The sequence below is a fragment of the Syngnathus acus genome, chromosome 21 (assembly GCF_901709675.1).
Source record: "Syngnathus acus chromosome 21, fSynAcu1.2, whole genome shotgun sequence".
Lineage (NCBI taxonomy): Eukaryota > Metazoa > Chordata > Actinopteri > Syngnathiformes > Syngnathidae > Syngnathus > Syngnathus acus.
In genome coordinates this window covers 2,475,631-2,498,994 of record NC_051105.1, presented here as the reverse complement: position 1 = coordinate 2,498,994, position 23,364 = coordinate 2,475,631, and the positions used below count along the sequence as shown (strand labels likewise).

Below are 23,364 nucleotides of genomic sequence, written 5' to 3'. Positions count from 1 at the left end.
TGCGAAGGTTTCGTTTTTTCAATGATGATTTTTTTTACAAAGCTCGTTTTTATTATGAATTTAATAATTATTTTTGCAAAACCTCCCTTCCAACTCCCTTTCCCTTCAATAAATCCTGGTTCAAGCTGCATTTGGTCGCCCTGGCTCAACTGACATAAAGAGGTCCCAATAATAGGATCCAAAATGGATAAGGACATCAATCTTAATTTATAAATATGTGAAATATTTGCAAAAACAAAACCTATTCTATCGTCCGTATCCAAGGTAAAATACAAAACACATGAGCAGTTTGGAAAATGGATGGCCAAATTACTTACTACTGTACAAAAAAGAAAATCCAAAGACAGAAAAAAAGAGAGCAGCAGAACACCTTTCATGGGCCCTGGACAGAAATACAGTACATAATGTAATTAAAGCTATGGGATAACTTAACTCGCTTGTAATAGGTCTGTACATTTTGTCAGGACTGTAAAGCCTTTAATGCTGGTATTTCTTTTTTTTTTTGCTTTAGGAGTGAGTCCGAATATAAAACTTAACCTGGCAAAGTGGTGGGTGGGAGTGATGGCATCACCTGCCAGTTATAAAATTCACACACGTTTGGCAGACTGGTGGGTGTTAACATCAAGCAGTGTCTGCGTGTCAAGTTTTTTTTTTTTTTTTTTTTATCCGTCCCGTCAGGTCATGTAGAATGGAGATCTAGCACCTTTGATGCCCACACGCTTAAAAATGTTGGGTTAAAAACAACCCAATTTGGGATCAATTTTGGGCCGACGCAGGAAGTTGGGTCAAATTTTAACGCAGCACTTTTAAGGGTGCAAAGTATGGCACATCCTTCATTCCTTACACAATAATTAATTTAGTCTCTACCCTGCTATTTTTTTGCACGCAAACAAGAACCACTGGCGTTCTGTATCATTATTTTCTGTATCATTATTTTCCATTGTCCATAAAAGCGGCAGATGTCCGTTTGAAGCTGTCAGGGTTTTCCAGATTATCTTGATCGTACGATTATGTTGGAATGTAACCTGTAATAAATAACCTAGCTAGATTAGTTTTATGCTTATGTTGGAATATAACCTGTAATAAATAACCTAGCTTGTCCCATCCTACACAACGTCGTAAAACACTCCCTGCTATGCTTTGACTAGAGGTCAAGGGCTTTCTCTCCATCCAGTCCACTCTCACCCCCACCCTGTTTCTCTTAATAAAAATGCTCTTGCAAGAGGCCAGAGTCAGACCTCATTCGATCATCGCTGACTCTCCACCTGCAGGTGTTTAAAAGGGCATACTGTCTCCCGTGTGGTTCTGGCAAAATAAGTTAGAGTGAGCACCACTCTAACAGAAGCCACTTGGCAGCAAATTATTGCTCCTACTGTATTGCACTGTACATAGAACATCATCGCTTGATCATCCAGCCTGGATCATCCAGCTTGGATGATCACGTAAGTAATCAAGTAGGTGTGGGTGAATGCCTGCAGTGTGCCTATGAATTAAACATAATGTAATTTACTGTCCATAGAATGCCTTCACTGCATCAGCAATGGGAGTCACAGTATATCCATGTTATTACAAATCTTCGGGGCAGAATGATTCCGTTCAATGCTATCAGTGGCAACCGGTGTTCGAAGTGAGATTCTCACATCCCATTGAGGATCAGGATCAGTAAACCCTTCGCGATGCCTTATACTGGAGGACCACGGTCTGGGTTCGGAACAAGAAGCTGTTCCATACAGACAGGGAAGTACAGCCAAAAAATTCAAAAGGTCACTGGGTACAAAGTGGCTCAATGGAGTAGTGGTTTGATGCATGACAAAATGTGCAGAGCAAAAAGCATACAAGTTAAGCCATCCCATGTGAGCTGACTAATTAAATTTGCATAACCGCTTGTAAACACAACTCAGCAGGAGAGAGTTGAGAAGATGACATTTAAAGGGAGAAAATGATGGCTACAGAGAGAGAGAAAACACAATAAATTCTGCAACAAAAAAAAGAAAATATAATGAGTCATTTCTATTTATTTTGACTTGCCACTGGGAACACATAACAAAATTGTAAATTTAAAATACCATTAGGAGACAAAGGATGGTTTGAACAAACAGCCACTCGACATCTGAAGTGAGATGTTGTTAAGGGCATCTTGAGCTCAGAGATCAGTTCTTTTTAAATGCACATATGTAAAACTGGTTCACACTGTTGGATCAAGATGTTCAAAAGAAAATATTCTCAAACCGGACCTCTTTAAATTTCAGTTGACTACCCCTGATCTAGAGAATGACAAAACTCTCTCCTCCTGCATTCACTGGCCTCCAAATAATTTCAATGTCGTTTTATTTGGAGATAAAAAAAAAATTGGGGGTTTCTCAAGAGAGTGGAAGAGGAACAGTGACAAAATTTTCACTTTTATCTGGCTATCTTTCAGGAGAAGTCAGTAGCCTCAACAGAAGAGATTAATAGCCGTGTCATGGAGATAACCGCAATCTATCCCTTGGTTTAATGATTCATGAAACAGCGGTTAAAATTTCCTCTCGAGGAAAATAATCTATCGTAAGTGTGTGATGGCGTGGAAAGGACAATCAAGCGGTAAGGAACAGAAATAGAGCGTAGAAAGTCATGGAAGTTGAAAAACATTTCATACTAATTCTCGCCATACGATTTTCATTCACATTTTGTGGCACTGCTAAGTGGAATCGGAAAGTCTCTTCTGAACTACTGGAGAGCACTTTTTGTTTTTGTGGGATTGAGTTGATTGGTGGGGGCACACTGCAATATTTCTGCCTCATTTTCAGACAACAAATCTGAAACATTCAGTCATGAATTCACAGTTTTGACATTTATAAACAAAGAGCATGTCATTTTCTGACGTTTCTATTTTCAGCAAGATGCGTTATATCATTGGCTGATAAAAATCCCTGGGAGATCATTTATGCAGTAAGCCATCTGTCTGGGAGGATGTTCTGTAATTGACCATATGACAGCTATTTATACAGAAAAGTGGAGAAAAAAAATCCGCTTATCTCTCATAATTTGTGATTTGGACAAATCATTCAAATGAACCAGGCAAAACACTGAGGGATTATAGAAAGTGATTAACTAGAAGGGCTGTAGTGTGCCAGCAGTTGTGCATTGTGATGAAATTCCCTCTGAGAATTGATTAAGGTAAACAAATCAATAAGCACAAAAACCAAAGCACCTACAGGAAAACACAAAGAATCATTATTGGAGCTTGCGGCAAATATTTGTAAAACATGTGTATACTTGAACAAATCCCATCAGCCTCACTGAGCCGTGAAATATTGCTGGAACAAATCCATCATGGATGCTTTTCATTGTTTACCTGCTTTGAAAAAACATATTTGAAACTGAGTTATTTGGACTGGATGGATAGACAGATAAATCCCAGTGGGTTTAGCTGGATATTGAAACACAGAGGCACAATATTTTGCAGCTTTCAGGGAAGACATGATGGGGAATGCAGGACCTGTGGTTACTACTGTGTAAATTTTGTAAATGTGTGCGTGTGTGTGGTGGTGGTGGTGGTGGGGGGGGGGGGGGGGGGGGGGGAACACGTGAAAAGCAGCGATGACTTGCCATTCAACATATGCAATCGACCGAAAACTTCCCCTCCGATACCCTGACAAAGGCTCTGATGTGCCAATGCTGAGCACAAGCAGACGGCGCACAATAGCAAACTACCTTCCAAGTAATTATTGTATTAATAATATACTATCTATCAAGGCTATAAGACTAAAATATGCAATACACATGGCGAGAGGTCTACTACAATGGAGTCATCTGGAATGTTGTGGTGTGAGCTTTGCACAGTAATACAACGTGGAAAATGTGAATTGTTGCCAATATGTGCCGGATTTCGGTTTGTTTTGGTGTAATTTGGCTATTGGGGGACAGAAATAGTCATGATGATGTCTCCGTCTTGCTGACAGTATGAGTAATGGACATGACTGAAAATAGGTTTTTAACAGCACCTCATCATGAAGGATGAGGGGAGGGATAAAGAACTAAAGTAAAAACGAGGGACGAGTTGAAAGAAGGTTGCCCCCACTCTGCCCACCCTTTCCTGCAGCTCACGACGCGCGGATGACGTCAAAGGCGCCTTTAAAAAAGATACCGGACCTCGCGGTGAGGCGCACTTTCACGCAAAACCGCACGCGTGGATTACATTGCAGCGCGGAGGAAATGGGGGGGAAACGGGATCGTGGGCACAAGCAGTAAGTAATAGCGGTCCTTTCAGATAGACATGGAGAAGCTGGATGGGAAGTAACAGGTGGGACTGTGAGGCATCACCCTCATCATCACGAGCAGTGGAATTTGGAAGGAATGCGCGCAAAGATCTTGTAAACTCACGAAAAGTGCAGCCAAGCTCTCATGCATGGACGCCAGAATGTTCTCGGGCCAGGTGGCTCTCAACTTGAGCGGCTCCAACCTGAGCGACGACCCGGAGCTGGCGGAGCCGTCAGTGGAGGTCGAGGCGCGCCTGTCTCCCACCGGCTTCGCGGTGCTCTCCGTGGTGCTGGGCTTCATCATGACTTTCGGTTTCCTCAACAACCTGGTGGTGCTCCTGCTCTTCTGTAAGTTCAAGAAGCTGCGCACGCCCGTCAACATGCTGCTGCTCAACATCAGCGTGAGCGACATGCTGGTGTGCGTGTTCGGCACCACGCTCAGCTTCGTCTCCAGCATCCACGGACGCTGGCTCCTCGGCTCCAGCGGCTGCAGCTGGTACGGCTTCATCAATTCCTGCTTCGGTAAGCTTTCAGACACGGTCTGTGGACACTTCATTACACCTCGCTCCGTCCAAAGTTTTTTTTTTTGATGTCCAGAGAAGGTTGTGCCTATATTTGACCCTCCCATTCAAACAAACAAACAAACAAATGAATAAATGAATGAAAACTAAATAAATCTTTAAATAAAGAAATCATAAAATAAATAAATAAGTATTCAAATAAATATTCAAATAAACATTTGAATAAATGTGTCAATAAATATTTAAACAAATATTTAAATAAATATGCAAATAAACATTTCAACAAATATTTAAATAAGTAAATATTTAAATACATATTTAAATAAATGGCCTATAGCGAGCAGGCAAACTTGCGCTTAAGCAAACTCAAGCCCACATTTTGAAAGTCTTTGTCTTTTGGACTCTTCTAATAAGCCTTGTCTCAGGATTTTGTCTAGGCTGCACGCTACACTGATTTGCTATTCTTTAACTTCATTTATGTGATAATGAGGAGGAAAATCCATACAAGAATGTATTATTATTATTATTTGCAATCATTTACTTTTAAAACTTTATATTTGAGATTTTTGTCCTTTGAAAGTGTTGGCTGTCAAATGTATTGAAAAGAAAAAGAATAGTCTTTACTTGTGGTCCCTACTTTATGGTCGTGGTTTTGCTGCTTTTCTTCTGGCTTGGCTTTGACTCGGTCTCAACCCCCCAAAAAGTCTTGGTCTTGTCTTGGTCTCAGTGAGTTCTGGTCGAGGGCAAACGTTGGCCTCCGATTGCTCGATTTAGAGTCGGCAATTAATTTACCATGGTTGTTTTTGGAATATGGGAGAAAACCAGGAAGAAACCCACACAGGTATGGTGACAAACATCCACTTGCAACACAGGAAGGCCAATCCATGACCTCTGAACTTTGAGTCACAGGTTTACCATTCAGTGAGCAATCATGGTTTGTTAGTTTAGTCTTTTGATGACTCCGTGTTTTACTTTTTTGATCAATATGAAACCTCAACAGAAACTTGCATGAAACTGAATACGAGATAACTGATCGGACAAGGTACAAGACATGAATGGTTGAAGGACCTGATTGGCTGACTCAGTGGACTGGGCTGATGAAAACAGGTGGAGATGAATACTTAAGGAATGAGACAAGACAGGAACATGGAAGACCTCATAAATTCATGTCACGTTCCATTGCTTTATCTGTTTGCTTTGCCAAAAGCTCTTCTGACTTCAATGGCTCTCAGGCATATGTTGGAGGGATCGCAGGAACTAACAAACTCATAATCTTGAGCGCATTCGCGACAGAATTGTATGGTTGTGTGTTTAAATCTGATCTGTTCTTTTTTTTTAGAACTGTTTATACAACATGTTTACTCAGAATTGCCCAACATGAATAGAGATATGATCAATTTATAAAAGAATAACAAAAAAGAGCCTCAACATTTGTCTAGATGTGGCCCACTAGCCAATTCTCAGTTGCCCAGTGTGCCATTTTACATCCAATGGATATGTTGAGCTCATTCACAGAAGTTAGAAATATATATTTGCCGAACTAATGCGAGAGAGAACTGAGGAGCTTTAACAACCTCACAACAAAAACCAACACAAACAATCTTTGTCAAAAATGGAGCTAATTTCACACCTCTAAAAGCGCAAGAAGCATTTCAATAGATGGAAAATGTGTTTGCACATTAAGTGGAAGCCTAGAATGTATTGCACAAAGAGAGGTGAAGGACATCTCATGCATTAATACTTTTTTTTCTTTTATCTGCTTGTGTCGATGTTCTGAATTCCCAATCTTATGTGATTCACCAATCACACTCAACAGTGATTTCTTGGAACTGTCTGAGTGCAAACCAATCACATTGACATCTCTGATGTAAGTTAGCATTGTGTCATATGTGAAAAGAAGAGTCGCTGGAGCCTATCTAGCTGTCACACTAACATTCAAAACAGCATTGAAGTAGGAATAGAACCCACAATGTCTGCACAGAGGCAATCATGTGAACCACTACATCATCAGGTGTTTCTCAGGGGAAAATGTATTAACATTTCTCAGGGGAAAATGTATTAACAACTGTTAGGAGTCCACCAAATATTGAATTTTGACACAGCACCATTAAAAAAAAAAAAAGTCACCTGGAAGAGAGCAAACCCGATTTCCATTTCATTCCTGGGTAATGAAAGACATGACGGTGGCTTTTCCTTGCCGTCAATCGTTCTCAGCCACGCCCATGCAGTTGAGCTGATCACCTGCACCCGTTTGTTAAACAGCCTACCGTACTTTTCGGACTATAAGCTGCAACCCTCCACGCCCTGCGCGCTCTCTCCGTCAGGTTGGTTCCTGTCCTTCGCTGGTCCTTTTCAGCCGCCAAGCCAAGCCCGCAATCCAGCTTTCCACTTTCCCCCAATAAAGTCAGTACAGCACATGGTCGGTCTATCTCTGCTTGTGGCAAAAAGATACTTAATTGGTGGTGAGTTCAGATAAAATTCAAATTGCATTGAGGCCAGATGGAATTCTGAGATACCCTTGAAGCTCTGAAGCTAAGAGCACAGAATTTGTTTTAAGATAAGATATTCCATTATTTGTTCCACACAGGGAAATTGGAGTATGCAGCGGTCATAATTATTATGACTATTATATACAGAATTATTAAATAAAAATGTGAAAAAAAGCTGAAGTTTAGAAGATGTAAATATTAAAAAATAGAATACATGAGTCTTATGAATCATCTCTAAGATTGTCAGATTGATGAATCTCATTCACAGTTATGTGCTGGTAGTTATTTGAATAGTTGAATACAGAGAAATACGATTTAAAAATACAATTTTGCAATACTTGTTGCTTGGTAGGCTATTTGGAATGCTCTATGCCTGGGAAGTCAAACTCTGGCCCGCGGGCCATATTTGGACCGCAGTGTAATATTTGGCTCGCAAAGACAAATTGTGCATCGACTTTGTGTCAATACTACAATTGCAAATTGTCTTCATTTTTAAAAAATAGAGATATTGCTCGTTACATTCCTCTTTTTAAAAAAATGAACAGTTTTTACTCGTCTCTGATTTCAAAACTAGTTAGTCATCAGTTTGTTGTGTAGCCTATTCTGTATATAATATGAGACATACATCTATGACATGATATTGACAACCCTGCGTGGTTATGCATGAGTGTGCAATACCCTGCAGGAACCAGCAGTTGGCATGAAAAATGCATGTCAAATTTTATGGACTGTTGTTAAACTGTTACTTTTTTCTCACACACACTCACACACATTAATATATATATATATATTGCAGTATAAAAAATGCTATTTTTGCTTATCAAATGAAATAAAATGTAGAAAAAATGCCATTTTTTCTTATCAAATGAAATAAAATGTAGCGCTGCAATAACTGGAAGTCTGGACTGCATTGAGTGGTGAACAACCTTTTTGTCATTTATATCCCCCCCCAAATAGTTTCCTAATTCACTTTACAGTGATATTTTATCACTGCCAACAAATAGCATTCGACTGGCAATTGCTATTCAGTGATTACAAAGAACTGAGATACTAAGTGGCGAAGGTAAAATTCAACGTTATCTGTCATTGTCTGACTGTGGAACCACAGCCAAGTAAACACAAGAACAAAACGACCACGATTTTTAAATTGAAAGAGTCACAATACAGGTTTGTGCAACTCAGCCTTGAAAGTAGTACAACTCAGCCTTGAAAGTCGTCCTTGAACATTTACTTTCATTTACTTTGAAGAGATTTGGCAGTCAGTGCAGAAAAGCAGAGGCAATGATAAGACGTTGGATGTGATACATCAAACCAAAGTTCATCTCAGTGGGTATCTCACCACAGTTTGAATCTTATTATTTATGCCCATTTCTCATTTGAGGTAAATCTTTTAGATTTGAATGAATAACAATTTGTTTCATCCGATGCCAGTGTCTCACCAACCTCATTATTAAGGTCAATTTAGTGTGGGATTAAATGTGAGGCACCAACCACTAAGGCAGGCACCCTTCCAAGAAAACGACTCTAATGGTCTAATGTGCTTTTTTTTACCCCGCTGGTAATTTTGCTTCCACCATCAGAGTTGTAAATCACACAAAGCATTCACAACAATTTTAGAGCAGCATAGATCAAAACGTTGCCTTTTCACATTAGATCAAGAGACATGTTGCTAGGCGGAATTCACAGGGGTTCAATAATAACCCATAAGCCAAGGGGGAAAATATGGCATTCCAAATTTTCTCCCGGAGGCTGATTGACAACCAAGGAGCTGAAATATACAGGCACACTGAAATTTCACTGGTGAAGTATGAATACAGTCATAGATTGTTCATGGCCTGTGTATAATTCACTTTTGTGAAGAATTTGTGACATTCCATAATGAATATTATTCATACTGTGTATGTTTATGCATCTTGGAACTAAAACAAACAGTGACACATGGTAGGTCATTAGCACCCCAACGTGACAAGCCTAGTCTTGAGTCACGACTCGTTTCAAGGATTTCACTGTATATATATATATTTTTTTTTTTTTACGAAGGGTTTCGAGAATAACTACAAGGTTTTCTCTGTGTGCTTTGCTTGTGTGTCTTCCTGGGGTTCCTGTAACTGCTTCTGATTGTTTGCTCCTGCTGTTCTGTTCTGCTCGCCTCCATCCTGAAGAGACACATCGCTATCCACCCCGACGAGTGATTGCGGACACCATCTGGCTTAATCGAAACGACCAATTTGGGATTGCAACCTTCACAGTTAGTTGTTTGGAGCATTCACTGAGCCCACACAAATTCAACAGCACTTTTTTTTTTTTTTTGGGCACCGATGAAAGTTTGCTTTAAATCACTCTCTGAAGAGAACTCGTTGTTTATTTATAATTTTGTCTTGAAAGGATGCTAAAGCATATGGCTTGTGGCAGTGGCTCCATCACGCAATGAGACAACAGCTGGCTTTGGTGTATTTCTTAGCCTCATGTCACACGCACTAAATTTCAAAAAGTAGGAAAAAGTAAGGAAATGTCACTTGAAAGTAACTCAGTTGATGTTCATTAGGGGGTAAGGTTTGTTATGCCAAAGCTACTTATTGTGTTCCCAAAATAATTTCTTTCCCTAATACACTGATATGAATAAGCGTTTTAACCCAGTTTGTCATAAAAAAATATAGTAAACATTGTTGTGATCCAGGAATTTTCAAATAAATTCTTTGCCCCCCGCCCTCGCAAAATGTTGCTGAATTTGAGAAGTTTGCATCACAGAACATAATGATGTTGAATATCCCTTCTCGTTTTTATGGCAGGATTTTAGACACGGAATCAGGCCATTTGTTGTTTGGCATAACACAGGTGTGCTCTGTTTACTTGGTTTAGACAGTCTGTCTGTTTTCTTTTTTACTCACCAAATGTGATGCTTTGTGAATTCCACAGTTTACTGTGATCACTTTACATCAGATCAACCCTTCCTGTGTCATGTTTGCAAGTGTTTATTACACCTGTCATGGAATGAGTGGAGCTGGGCGACCAGCTTGGACCTGATTTTATTGAGGGGAAACTCAAAAGGCAGACTAGAGGCTCGACGAGGGACGAGAATAACTGAACAGAAAGACAAGACAAAGACGAAAACAATCCGACAGGGGAGTGACACGCAGACAGGACTTAAATACGAGACATGTCACGAGAGGCAGGTGACGGCGAACGGAGACGGATCGTGACAACACCCTTATAGTATGAAATTGGAGAAACAGAGCCTTGGCTTTTTGTTTCAGATGAAGTGATATGTTCAAGGCACATTCATTCAAACTGTGTGTTTCATGGAATCAGAAAACGACCATTCGCAGACGTTGAACATAAGGTCAAACAAGAACGCAGTCAAACAAAGGGCAAATTGTACAGGTCGTTTCCTCCTTGACTTCATCAAACTCCATTACATTAATGACGTAGGAGGATCACTGGTAACGTTCGTTGTTCCTTTTCAGATGTTACCAAGGGAACAATCAGTTGAATGAAAAATTCACGTTATTTAGGTTGTGAGTATATATTATTGTACCGTAGGCTACCTATTTTGGGGGATAAGTGCAGTCAAATAAGCCCTTAGTAATACACTCCAAGAATAATGCATTTTAATCTTGTGATGATCCGATCTTAATTGTTTGTGATCTGTATAAAACGCTTCCCCTTTGGATTAGATATCACTCAGCTTGGTTGAATGTCACTCAAACATAAGCCTTGGCATTAGTGTTACCGTAATTTTCGGACTATAAGTCGCACCGGAGTATAAGTCGCACCAGCCATAAAATGCCCAAAAAAGTGAAAAAAAAAAAACATATATGTATATAAATCGCTCCTGAGTATAAGTCGCCCCCCCCACCCAAACTATGAAAAAAAACCGCGACTTATAGTCCGAAAATTACGGTACTCTTATTTTTCATTTAAGACCAGAACGAATCAGTGACAATGTTTTATTGTTAATCTGTGGCTGAAATGCTATAAGCCACGGTTGATTTTGTGGCTCAAGTTAAGGGACCGTTTCTAAACAGAGACGAAGGAGGTATTGCACAGACCTAACCGGGATGTTAATATTTTATACACAAGTCACACTCACAGTTTCATGTTATGCACGCCAGAGACTCAACTACATGCATTTATTATATGCTCCCTTTAGATTTAGACAGTGTGAAATTAAGAAACTCAATAGTAGCATACGAGTATTAATAGAATGATCAGAGAGAGTAATGCGTAAGAAACTATTATTTTGATGGTGACTTACAGTAACAACATTCAATTAGTGCAAGAGTGGAATTTCATACGGTTGAAGGCTTCCGGTGGCCTTGCTATGGAAAAGCAGGTAATGAATGAAACCATTTATTCTGCCGCGAGAAAAGGTCCATGATGACTCAATAAATGTTGACGCTTAGTTTATTTCCTGCGGTCCAAGGCTATTTCTAGTCTCTGATTATAGCGGTTTGTGTTTGGCAGTTTTATCGGTCATCCGTTGCCATTGATACCCCGACCGCACTGCTACTTTTTCATCAGAATGTCAATAGCAGCAATCTGGAGGGGGGTGAAAGTTTTTTTTTTTAAAGCATCTGCTCCCCTCCAAATGTTTTATTTCCTCTTTAGCTGGTTAATTTTTGAAGACTGTGTTTGTTAGCGAACAACATGACACAAAATGACAAATTATATAACTGTGGAGCCAAATTCCAATGACCATAATCCCGCAATCAGTTGGCAGAGGCATCGGGAACCCAACTTTAAATAGTTGACTATTTTTAAAGAACAATATTAAATGTGATTATTGGTTTTCGTTTTCCTTCAGTACTGTGGCAGGAGTTATAATCACTCAACTAATATCAGAATGATAGTATTTGCTAATATGTACATTGCATGCACCACACGGATCTGCTGCACAAATTGAAAGTAATTTGGCACCTTAGTAATGAAGTTCTGCTTCTGCAAGCAAAAATACAATTCATTCTTATATTGTCTTAAAAGTGTCTCACCTTTTATTTCAAAAGACAAGATAAAGTGTTCTTAAGACATATTGTGAACTGAGCTCAAAACAAGAATAATAAAAATGCTTTGTGTGCACCTTTTGCAAAGTGGTTGCTTGCTAACAAGTGTGGCTACATTCACAAGCCGAGTTTGGTCCATGAATCTTGAAATACATTTTCTGCTTCATTTCTATTTCGTATATAAAAAGTCCACTTCATCATGCTATGCACATTTTTATATAAAGAGACTGAGAAAACATTTTCAAACCGGATGTCTTTAGAGGCCACTGAGTTCATTGTCTCAGAGTTTCATCATCAGGTTGCAGCAGAGATGTCGCGACATTATGAGTCACACAAAGGTATACAAGCGGATGTTCACGGAAACGTATTGATCCATTCCGGGATCAAACAGTTTGACCAAAGACGGCGAAATGAGCACATATTGCACTTGTTAACACTTGAGCACATTCTACTTTCTAACGTGCCGTCCTGTGCATTTCCAGGTATCGTCTCGCTGATTTCTCTGGTGATCCTCTCTTACGACCGCTACAGCACTCTGACTGTGTACAACAAGCGGGGGCCCAACTACCGCAAGCCCATGATGGCCGTCGGAGGCTCGTGGCTCTACTCTTTGTTCTGGACGGTGCCGCCGCTGTTGGGTTGGAGCAGCTACGGCGTGGAGGGAGCCGGAACCAGCTGCTCAGTGTCCTGGACAGTCCAGACAACCCAGTCGCACGCCTACGTCATCTGTCTCTTCATCTTCTGCCTAGGGCTGCCTGTGTTGGTCATGATCTACTGCTATGGCAGGCTGCTCTGGGCTGTCAAACAGGTAGACATTTTGTGCACGTGTTCTAACTAGCTGTTCGTCTCGACGGTTCAGGGTGTGGTCTGCCTGAACAGGATAAGCAGTGTTGAAAATGGATGGATTATTTGACATACTGATAAGGCTATGAACATGATTGCTGCCAAATAAGTGCGCAGTCTGGATTTAACAAGGATGAAACCTGGTTTGACATCTTTTGAGCGTGCAAAACAAGCACAAGTTTTGTTCCGGTCGGATTTTTTTTTTTTACTACGAATCAGTCAAAACATGGAAATTAGAAGTAACAACAGAAACCATCCATCCATTTTCTGTACCGCTGTATCCCCACGGGGGTCGCGGGGTTGCCGGAGCCCATCCCAGCTGTCATCGGGCAGTAGGCGGGGGACACCCTGAACCGGTTGCCAGCCAATCGCAGGGCACACAGAGACGAACAACCATCCGCACACGCACTCACACCTAGGGGCAATTTGGAGCGCTCAATCGGCCTACCAAGCATGTTTTTGGGGATGTGGGAGGAAACCGGAGTGCCCGGAGAAAACCCACGCGGGCACGGGGAGAACATGCAAACTCCACACAGGGAGGGCCGGAGGTGGAATCGAACCCGCACCCTCCTTACTGTGAGGTAGACGTGCTAGCCAGTGCGCCACCGAGCCGCCCAACAGAAACCATAATATCTTAATTTGATCATTTAATTAATTTATTTTTTTTAAACATTTGAGGTACTTCTGTATCACCTCCTATTCAGTTAGGGACACTTCCTGTTATAATCGGGGCACTTCTGGCCACCTTCCGGTTCATTTTGGGGTACTTCTGGTCAACTTGTTCATTTTAGGGAACTTCCTGTTTGGTTTGGGGCATTTCCACATCAGTTCAGTTTGAAGCAGATCAAATCCTGATTAGTTTGACAACTGATTGCGCATTCCGATACAGTATGTGTCTGCACATATTCAATTGGATCTTTACGTGCATTCAGATACAGTATGTGTCTGCACGTATTCAGTTGGATCTTTACTATTTTATTTCTAGAGTGAAATTTAAAGCTGTGCTCCGCAGGGCTTTGAATTTTTAATTGCTACTGCCACTGGTGGCCCAAAAAAAAAAAAAATTGCTTACTCCATTGCGTGTGTAGTTTTCCTTTTTTTTTAGCCTTTCTCTGAGAAACTGCAGGCGTCTGGGGTGTGCTTGACGATGGTCTCCTCTGAGCAGATGTAGAATCCATTATGGTGAAACAGCTTCTGGTCGCAAGATGATGAACTAACACAAGGCCACGCATGCAGTCACATCAGCAGAAATTCGAATCCCATTCCAGTCTATAAATTATTTTGCAGAGCCTTGCAAGAATACCCACAGTGAAGAGATGATGTGTAGAAACCATCTGATTTTCATACAACCTCATCTACTACAGTATATTATGTTGTAAAAGATATCAAATCGGATTTATTGTGTTCGATTGATTAATGTATTTAATCTGGATGAAATCCCGATTAAGAGTGACTGATTTGCATTCTGACTGGATACGATTCCACAACATCCCATTTAGAATGATTGCAATTATCTAATATTTCAATGACCATCAAAGAACTGATTGTCACCAAACTTCTCATGGAAATCCAGGCTAATAAATGAAAAACAATAAACGCGTAGAGGCACAAACAGGAAGATATATTGGCTTCACCTGGATTGTTTTGTTGGCTCAATTTTTAACCCATATTGGGTTGTTTTTAACCCAGTGAACGCCTGAACACATTTCTTAAGGGTATAGGTTCAAACGTCTCACTGCCAAGAAACACTCGCTCTCGTGAGCTGAACATCCATCTTCCAAATGTCACCGACAGCTCCGGCTCCATTTGTCAACTGCTAACAAATGAGATAACATGATAGCGTAACATCAATGTAATATCCACCGCTGACTACTTTGATTGACAGTCCATAAATCAAGTGGCAATCAAGTGGAATGTCCCGTGGTCATCCTTTGGATTCCAAATACCTGTGTTTATTGCTGGCTTCCCTTCTTTTGCCTCCAGTTAAAACTGTGACATCACAGTGACGTGGGTTATAGTCAGGTAAATCCCAACTCAAGGCTTATGTACCTAATGCACAGCTTGCCCCCGGGTGTCGAGGTGTCGTTTTCCGAGGTCGTAATCAATCTTATTTTATTACCGGAACGATTCGCTGTGCATAAGCCGCTTTTAATGCACTTACTAAAATCACTGAGTGAGTTACATTAGCCAAACTACTTGGGATGTATTCAGACCTGACTGTTTGACGGACCAGGGTTCGATTGGAACGCTGGTCCGGACCTTTTGTGCAGGTGTGAATACGCGCAAACGAATCCTGATGCGAATTAAAGAAATGGACCGAGACCCACTTTTTAAAGCGTGGGTGTGTTTACAAAATATACTTCGCTTGCAAAATGTCAAAATACATTTTTGCAATAAGGTCTGTGTCTGGGACGGGCAATTAATTTAAAATATACATATCATAAAAAATACAAGAAACATGAATCACTTTGAATGTCTCACATATGTGTGGACCAGAGTCCTGTAAAACCAAAAAACATTTAAAAAAAAAAAAAAAAGGTCAACGTGGACATTAAGATGATTCATTATATGCAAGTGCATGCTTCAAAGACAATCCCCGCTTGACGGTCCAATCCCTTCTAAACCGTGAGAGTATTACGCAGGATTTATTCACATGAGTGCCCACCAGGCCGCTTAAGATCATTATCAGATGTATTTGTGTTATGAAAGTCCTAAATCCTGGCGACTTGATATGTTTGCCTTTGTCTCAAAAAGATGCCTCTGCATGAAGTTTTCCAGAGAAAGATTATCCTGGTTTAGGCTCTAATTTTAACATTCATGCACGATGTTTGCCCTGTTCATCAAAGTAATTTCATTTTGATGGTTGTAGTTTTTAATGGCACCGAATTTGACTGTATCATACTGAAAGGCAAGCGACAGTATTTTCATATTGCTGTGTATTTTCCAATCCAAAAGAAATATGATCATCTAGGCATATTGATGTTAGATGCTGTATTTATAAGTGGTTAAGGGTCCGTATTTGTGTGTGGTTGAATGTGGGCAACAATTACACTTTATTTTATTCCAGCTCGTTGGGGGGAGCCTTTTGGTTCACAAGTTCAAATAGGAGAAAAATAATGTTTATAGCATGACCAGGTCCGTGTTGACTTTTAGTAACCCTAACGCCGTCATGGAAATAATCTGTTATGTAGGCTCTGGTGCTGGCATCATGCTACACATATATTCTTTATCCTCTGTGAAGAATGACATTTAGCCATCGATTTCCCAGTGAACTGAATCAAAAACATTCTATTTAATCATGTAGTAATAACAAGACCCACAAATCTAATGAGAATAAACGGGGTAATCAATGGAATTCGATAAAATGAATTCATCCTTGAACTCTTTTTTGCCACAGGTTGGTAAGATCCGCAAGACAGCAGCTCGAAGACGAGAGTACCACATTCTGTTCATGGTCCTGACTACGGCTGCGTGTTACCTGCTGTGCTGGATGCCGTACGGTGTGGTGGCCATGATGGCGACGTTCGGCCCACCTGACATCATCAGCCCCGTGGCCAGCGTGGTGCCGTCCTTGCTGGCCAAGAGCAGCACTGTCATCAATCCGCTTATCTACATCCTCATGAACAAGCAGGTCAGTCAACTTTTTGACATGAAGAATGTTTATTTACATTGTTAGAAAAGGAAGTTGAAATCATACAAATTGCAAATATTGATTCAAGTGTAATAAGAAAATGTGCAAAGCAGTCAACAAGAACACCCTGTAAGGCTGTCAGGGGTGAAAGTGGTGTTGCTTCATTTCTTCTGCATCAAAAAAGATGTTGTCACAGGCAGTGAGGTGCACAGTCCCTCAAATTTCACCACAGGTCATATAAAACGTTAACTCGCTGAGATGTGATTTGAAAAAACAAGAAAATATTGGCACAATCGTATGAGCTTTGGATGAAATAATTGCATTCGATGAGTGCTACCAGGGACTTATTCCGAGCTACCCTGCAGCCAGGCTAAATTGGCCTCTCCACGAGCATGCAAATAGCCCCCCCCCCCCCTTCCCCGAAGCAGAAGAACCAGATAAATACATCTCATAGCCTCTCACGACAAGTATGACATTAGTGGTTTCTATTTGGAGCACAGTACACAGCACATAGTTTCAAGACTTTTAGTCCCTCATCCTGGTTTGCATGCCGTGTGCTTCCATGGAAACGTATGTACAGTATACTCAATGGTTGTTGCACCTTCAGTGTCACAGACACAAGAAATCCCCAGCAGCAGCAATAGCAGTGGCATTTGTTTCACCTTTCCTAATTTACCTGGAAAAATCTCAATTTTAAGAAGATATTACAAAACACTTAGGTTCTGATTTAAAATAAAAATAAAAAAAGTTTGAGCTTTTATTTCCACTCTTTCTTACATGATTTTTTTAATTAGTTGCTTCGGAGTCTAAAGAGTCTCAGATAAGTTATATACAGGAAAGTAGTTATTTCTATATATTTTGTTGTTGTTATCAAAGTGGCTACATTGCCCCAATAACACTCATTCCCTTATTAAAACCACAAGTCTCTATACGAATTAAATTTCCATTTCCTTTCCAGAACTCGAGGTCTATGTGGAATATTACTTTGGCCTTCTTTAGACAGTAATCAGCATATAATCAATCAAAAACTGAATTATAACCACAAATTAATCCATTCCTTAATTATTATGCCCATTCCTTGACAGAATTGCCTAAATCCAAGTAAAGATTCACTTTTGTGTGTGTGTGTGTGTGTGTCGATGTGTTGTAGTACCTGATTCAAGAATCCATAAAACAGGTCCCTTAAAGAAATATCGCAATATACAGTACCACAGCACAAGATTTGATCCATACAGACCAGCCGTACTGTAAAGCAGTCAAAAGAACAGCCATCAAATATTTTACTATTTTTACAGCGCTCATACTTTCTTTTCTCATATAGTGGCCTGGGGATGTGTACACGCGGCAATATATGATAATATTCAATCTCTATTTTGAATGAGTCGTAGGCGTGTTGAAGACAATTGCCAGGCAAGATTTCATCAATAAATAAATAAATAAATAATACGTCAATTATTATTTTTGCTAGCGAACAAAAGGAGTATTCTAGAAAACAAACTGAGAAACAAGGCAGGTTGGCTGGAGCTTGCTCCTCAGGACATAATCATGGATGCACACAACATCGAAGTGAGAGCAAAAGTGCAACGCTAATCGTGAGGCGTTGCTAACACCAACTCACCCGGAAAATTGTTTACAGCAACCGAGTGACATCAAGCGAGAAACATTTCCATTTGTCAAATTCGAATATATTAATCTGAGAAACTGCAAATGTACTGCTGTTTTGGTTAGCAATGGGCAAACTGAAATTATTACAGTAGCCAGGCCACTATTTGAGGAAATTGAGTATTTTATACAGCCAGCAGTGAGAAGCCCCGGATTTATTTATTTCCAGAGCCATCATCTTCCATTTAATATAAAACTCACTTTACTTTTTATACCAAACAACCAGTTGAGGATCATTTCATAACAATAGCACACATTATCTTATTGTGAAATGTAATATTGCCCAATGGAGACCTAACCGGTAGAAAAACATAATAAATCAAATCTGCTCAGGCAAAGACGGGAGCAAAGCTTCCGATTTTATCGGGTAACATTCCTCGCTGATGATAGCTCGTACTAAGCAATAATAGAAGATTTGTGTGCAGAAATAAAGGAGCTTGCTATAGCTCAATGGCAACGGGATATAAAGCCCCTCCCCCCATTGCTTGTGAGCAAGATCAAGATCATCTTTTGGACGCATTCAGATTAATTCAGAAGAGATTGAGGAAATATTGCTCAAATTTGGTCTGATTGTCAGTATGTGTGTGTATTTCGCTTTACCATCCTTACATGTTCACAGATTTCTTGATTTACCGCCCTACTTTTCGAGCCTATCTTAACCAACTGGCCTATCTATCTCTCTGGCCTAATCTAGGATAAGATTAACAATGATTTGATATTTTTGCTTAACGGATTAATAACCACTCAGGGAGAGCCGTACAGTGATCCCTCGCCACTTTGCACTTTCGCGAATGCGCTACTTTGCGTGTTTATAAGTGATGGGAGAACAGCGTTGTGCGTCCCAGCTGATCCCGTTTCACTTTGTCTACCTCTGATTCAAACAGGAATTATGCCCCCAACCTATTCAGCAGTCAATCGTTAGAATGAAACAAGTGTAAGACATACATATACATAAGAATGCACGGAAATGTATCCATAATCGACTCTATTTTCCTACCCACTAACCTACTACAATTCTTTTTGCTTTTCGTCACTACTTTGACACCTATCCACCACATCAACAAAACTTGGGAGGCACCTGCACGTTCTGGATGTACTTTAAGTGTAGGTAAGCGAGTGGGGAAAATCGGCAAGGCTTTTCACATTGTGCATTCGGTTGCTTCATCAGGCAAATGGAGCATTGAAGGGGAGTGAACACTTCCCCAAAGCCAAATAACAACAATGACATCTCGAATGATTTCAGATGAGTAGAAAACGTGTCGGAGCACTCCCATCAGAGCGTTCAAGTGAATAACCGCACGGACTATTAAAAAAAGAGTTTTCACACCAATGAAAACATTGTTGAAAATTCCCTAAAAACGCTTTAAAATCTGTGGCTACGCTAAGTCATCTCCACAGCTAAGGTGGCTCAGCTAACGCAGAAAGATATGTCTTTTTCAGAGCTGTCACAAGGTTCCCCGGCAGCATATATTCTCAAAGAAGATCTTGATGAAAACAAGCTCTCCTCAAATCCTCTGTTGATTCCCCTACCAGCCTAAAGGGCTATGGCTTGTGTTTTTTTTTGTCAATCTAATCCAAATCTGTAAGATCTAGCCCCATTCCCGACTTTCCATCGCAGCCTCCTCGTCTCCAGCGGCTTTATTGCACCTCACCCCAAGTGGGCCCAGAAAAGATCAAAGTTACATAACATGGCCTCAGTGAGTCAGCTCGCATATGTTCAGACGTCGCAGTCGAAGGTACGAAAGCCGGGGAGTGTGACCCGTCCCTTCCTACGCAGGTCACTCGCTGTACCCGTGTTGATGCGCAGGACGAGACTCTTCTCGAACAATAGGGGGTGGTAGGCGCCCAGAGTGCAGGCCGTGTCGAATAGTCGCTCGTAGTAATAACACAGGTCGGTCTTCCTCATGGAAGGGATGTACTCGTACACGTGCACCTGTTCACACAGCGCCATCATCACGAGGATCCCTGCAGGAAAAGAATTCAGGATTCAAATTTGCACAGCGTTGGTTCATGTCAAAGAAAATAAATGCAATGTAAAGTTGACACTGAAAACGTTGTGAAAAAAATCAATCCATTCTATGGATGTGTCCTCATTTTTCCATCCACAAAAAGATTTCCGCTTCAACCTTCCGGTGGTTGGGAAATATTCCAAAACGTTGTCTCAGGAATTTTCATCTGACAAGAGGCGCTGACTAACAGCTAACTTGCTAGATGCTTAAAAATAATAATGCCTTCAATGATTTCTACAGTGAGGAAGAGGGATTGACACACTTCTGAATAAAATACGACGACATCCAACCACACAAGTCCATGGAGCTCAGGATCAAGACTCACATCAGATAATTGCGTTGCGTTCCATCACCTCCACTACAACGTAGACCTGCTTTTAGCTGGTCTAATCTATTTTTGTTTTTCTGGTTTAAATTAGGCACATCTGGGGTATATGATCGGCGCAAATCGGTCTGCCAAATTCCCAAACACGTTCAACTAGACCTGGCACAGTTTTTATGCTGAGCCTGTCTGTGAAATTAGGGCCCTACGACCATCTTCTTTCTCTTTATAATACAAATTTATTGTGATAATAAAAATCCTTAGTTTGTTGGTCGTTGGGAATAGCAAACAAAAGTGATAATAGATGATTTGTTGACAAGAAGTCACGTATATTTATCGATTGCTGGGCAAGCTCCAAATTAGAGCAACAGGGTGCGCACGGCATTTCAATCTGATTAGCGGATCATCAATTCTGGTGCAACTGCATTTGCTACATGCTGTTTGATTGATTCCAAGTCCAATTTTTCAATTTTCTTCCCACAAGAAACATGTTGGTCCCAGTGTACTTCTGGGATGTCCTCATGGATAGATGCCCTCAGTCACAACAGAAATCTGATTAGGGAACACATCAAAACCTTCCATTTGGATGTGCAGCAGATGCAGCTTTGTCCATGGTGGTCTGCAGTTAAAACAGGTACAAATGTGTTTGGCGTAAGATTTGGAGGGAAGGACGGGTGGGCCAAAATAGTGTGCATAGTTAACAAAGCCTTCTTTGAGTGACAGAATACATAAAACATTGAAGCCCAGGCGGGCTCGGCATGCTACCGTCCATGCTGTGTTATCTGCCTCACACAAACACCGCCAGCCTGAGCCGTCGATTTCTGGTGATCATTTTGTGTTGCAGGATTATTATTCGGCTCACAAGTCCCCCGTCCTCTTTATTGTCATTCTGAATCTGACGCTCATTTCTTTCTCGCAAGATGACTCAGAGGGTGAAGGGCCACGCCATTATGTTGAATGTGATGCTGTGGAAGCTCATCGACTAATCGGGCGCACCATAAATCGGGTCCGCCAAAATGCAAAATTGCTGCATGTTTTATGCATTGTGTGAGGAATGGATGCATTTACTGTAGCATGCACTGGATTTATCGGAATTTAATCGGTCTTTAAATAGCGTATCCGAAAGGAAGGTGAAAAGAGCACGGCATGGCAAGATGAGTGGCAACAGGGACAACTTTTCCGCTCGTGTGAACGCGTTTGAGAAGCTCAACTCAGTCCTTTCCGCAATTTCAGAGCTTCTGAACGGACTGACTTAGAGTGAGTCACAAATGGGAGTCCTGCCATATCATCAATGACAAAACCTCCTCAATTCTGCATTTATCCGCTAGGTACTTTCAGAGCCGTTTTTCACGTGTGCGTTGCCAAGTTTTTAACGCAAGGTGACGCACGATTGGCATTGTGGATACATCCAGTTGCGACACACTAGGGGTGCGCTAAATCAGACAAACGATGGCTTTTATGCGTTAACGACTGCCATGGATTTCTTAGTGTCCTATCGTAACACTTCTAATATCTTAAACCAAATGTTATTTTGTGCTTGCCGGGCTTTTCCCAAATGTTCCATGGTATAAATCAGCAAAGCTACCAAAAGCGAAGTATCGTCTTTTAAATACGGGTGTTCTCCACCACCACTTTTATACCCGTTGCTAACATCAGTAGCCTCCACACCTTGGTACCAGGGCAATAAAATATACATTTATTTACTGTACTGTACTGTAATTTCATCCCCCTAACCACTGGAGCTCAAAGTCAAACGCTAAACATCAGAACTGCAAGGGGCCGAGCAATTTTTCAACCCGAGACAATTTTCCATGTAATCCTCACTGCATATGCTCTCCATTTAGTTTATGTTGTGAAACAAGATCATAAAAGTAACACATGTAGTGGTAGGTTTTGCACAGTACTTGTGTCAAATGGGATAAGCCATAATTGGCTTTATGTGCAGGAATAAACGCTGCTCGTTGGTATCCAGGAAACCCTCTGCGAGACCTTTCAGATGTTTCCAAATCAGGCATTGGAGCAAACCACTCAGACAGACTGAGGCCACTCCGTGACATGCAACAGGTCATTAGGAGGCCATTTTCCCTCCTCCCACTGCAATGAAAGTGCTTTAAAAGCAATGATTTATGCTCCATCAACCCACAGCTGCTGCTTGTGAGAACAGGGTCACTCCACTTACACTGACATTAACCCACTTCCCATCTGCCCTCTTAGTTCTACAGATGCTTCCTGATCCTGTTCCACTGCGACCACTGGTCGGCAAAGAGCGGCAACACCTCCATGCCGTCCAAGACCACCGTCATTCAGCTCCACCGACGGATCTCCAGCAACACCGTGGCCTGCGCCGCCCACGTCTCCAGCGAAACGCTCAAAAGCAGCGCTGCGCCAACCGTCAAGTTGACCACGCCCCCCGAAGTTGTGACCTGAGCGGACATGACGAGAAGTGGGAATGCTTCAGTTGGTTGCGCTTATCGGAAACAAGTGGACTGCTGAGGAATATGGACCAACGGGTATTGGAGGGTTATTGTTGTTTACATGTGATTTTTATGTATCTACAGGAAAAAAAAAATCACTTAGTGTTTCATGACTTATGCATTTTTCCAATTGTGCTTAATGTGCTAAATATTCACAATATGATTTGATGTTCAG

At 41.0% G+C, this 23,364-nt stretch overlaps 2 protein-coding genes across 2 annotated transcripts in view; one reads left to right on the top strand and one right to left on the bottom strand.

Annotated features, from left to right (window-relative positions):
* The first annotated feature begins 3,976 nt into the window (after positions 1-3,976).
* On the top strand, positions 3,977-23,145 carry tmtops2b (teleost multiple tissue opsin 2b). The gene is made up of 4 exons (XM_037240308.1): positions 3,977-4,760; positions 12,731-13,056; positions 16,489-16,722; positions 22,930-23,145. The coding sequence occupies exons 1-4, from the start codon at positions 4,388-4,390 to the stop codon at positions 23,140-23,142; spliced, it is 1,146 nt and encodes a 381-aa protein (XP_037096203.1). The 5' UTR covers positions 3,977-4,387; the 3' UTR covers positions 23,143-23,145.
* The window catches only part of st6gal2a (ST6 beta-galactosamide alpha-2,6-sialyltranferase 2a), a 30,936-nt gene continuing 27,510 nt past the window's right edge, over positions 19,939-23,364 (bottom strand). Inside the window, exon 7 of the mRNA XM_037240281.1 lies at positions 19,939-20,349. Coding sequence (XP_037096176.1) covers positions 20,102-20,349 — 248 coding nt within the window. The 3' untranslated portion in view covers positions 19,939-20,101. The remainder of the gene's footprint in view (positions 20,350-23,364) is intronic.

Excerpts from the sequence above, each read along its gene's own strand:
- tmtops2b (XM_037240308.1), top strand. The coding sequence starts at position 4,388 with ATGGACGCCAGAATGTTCTCGGGCCAGGTGGCTCTCAACTTGAGCGGC. Across the intron at positions 4,761-12,730 it reads CTTCATCAATTCCTGCTTCG|GTATCGTCTCGCTGATTTCT; the intron begins GTAAGCTTTCAG and ends GTGCATTTCCAG. Across the intron at positions 16,723-22,929 it reads ACATCCTCATGAACAAGCAG|TTCTACAGATGCTTCCTGAT; the intron begins GTCAGTCAACTT and ends CTGCCCTCTTAG.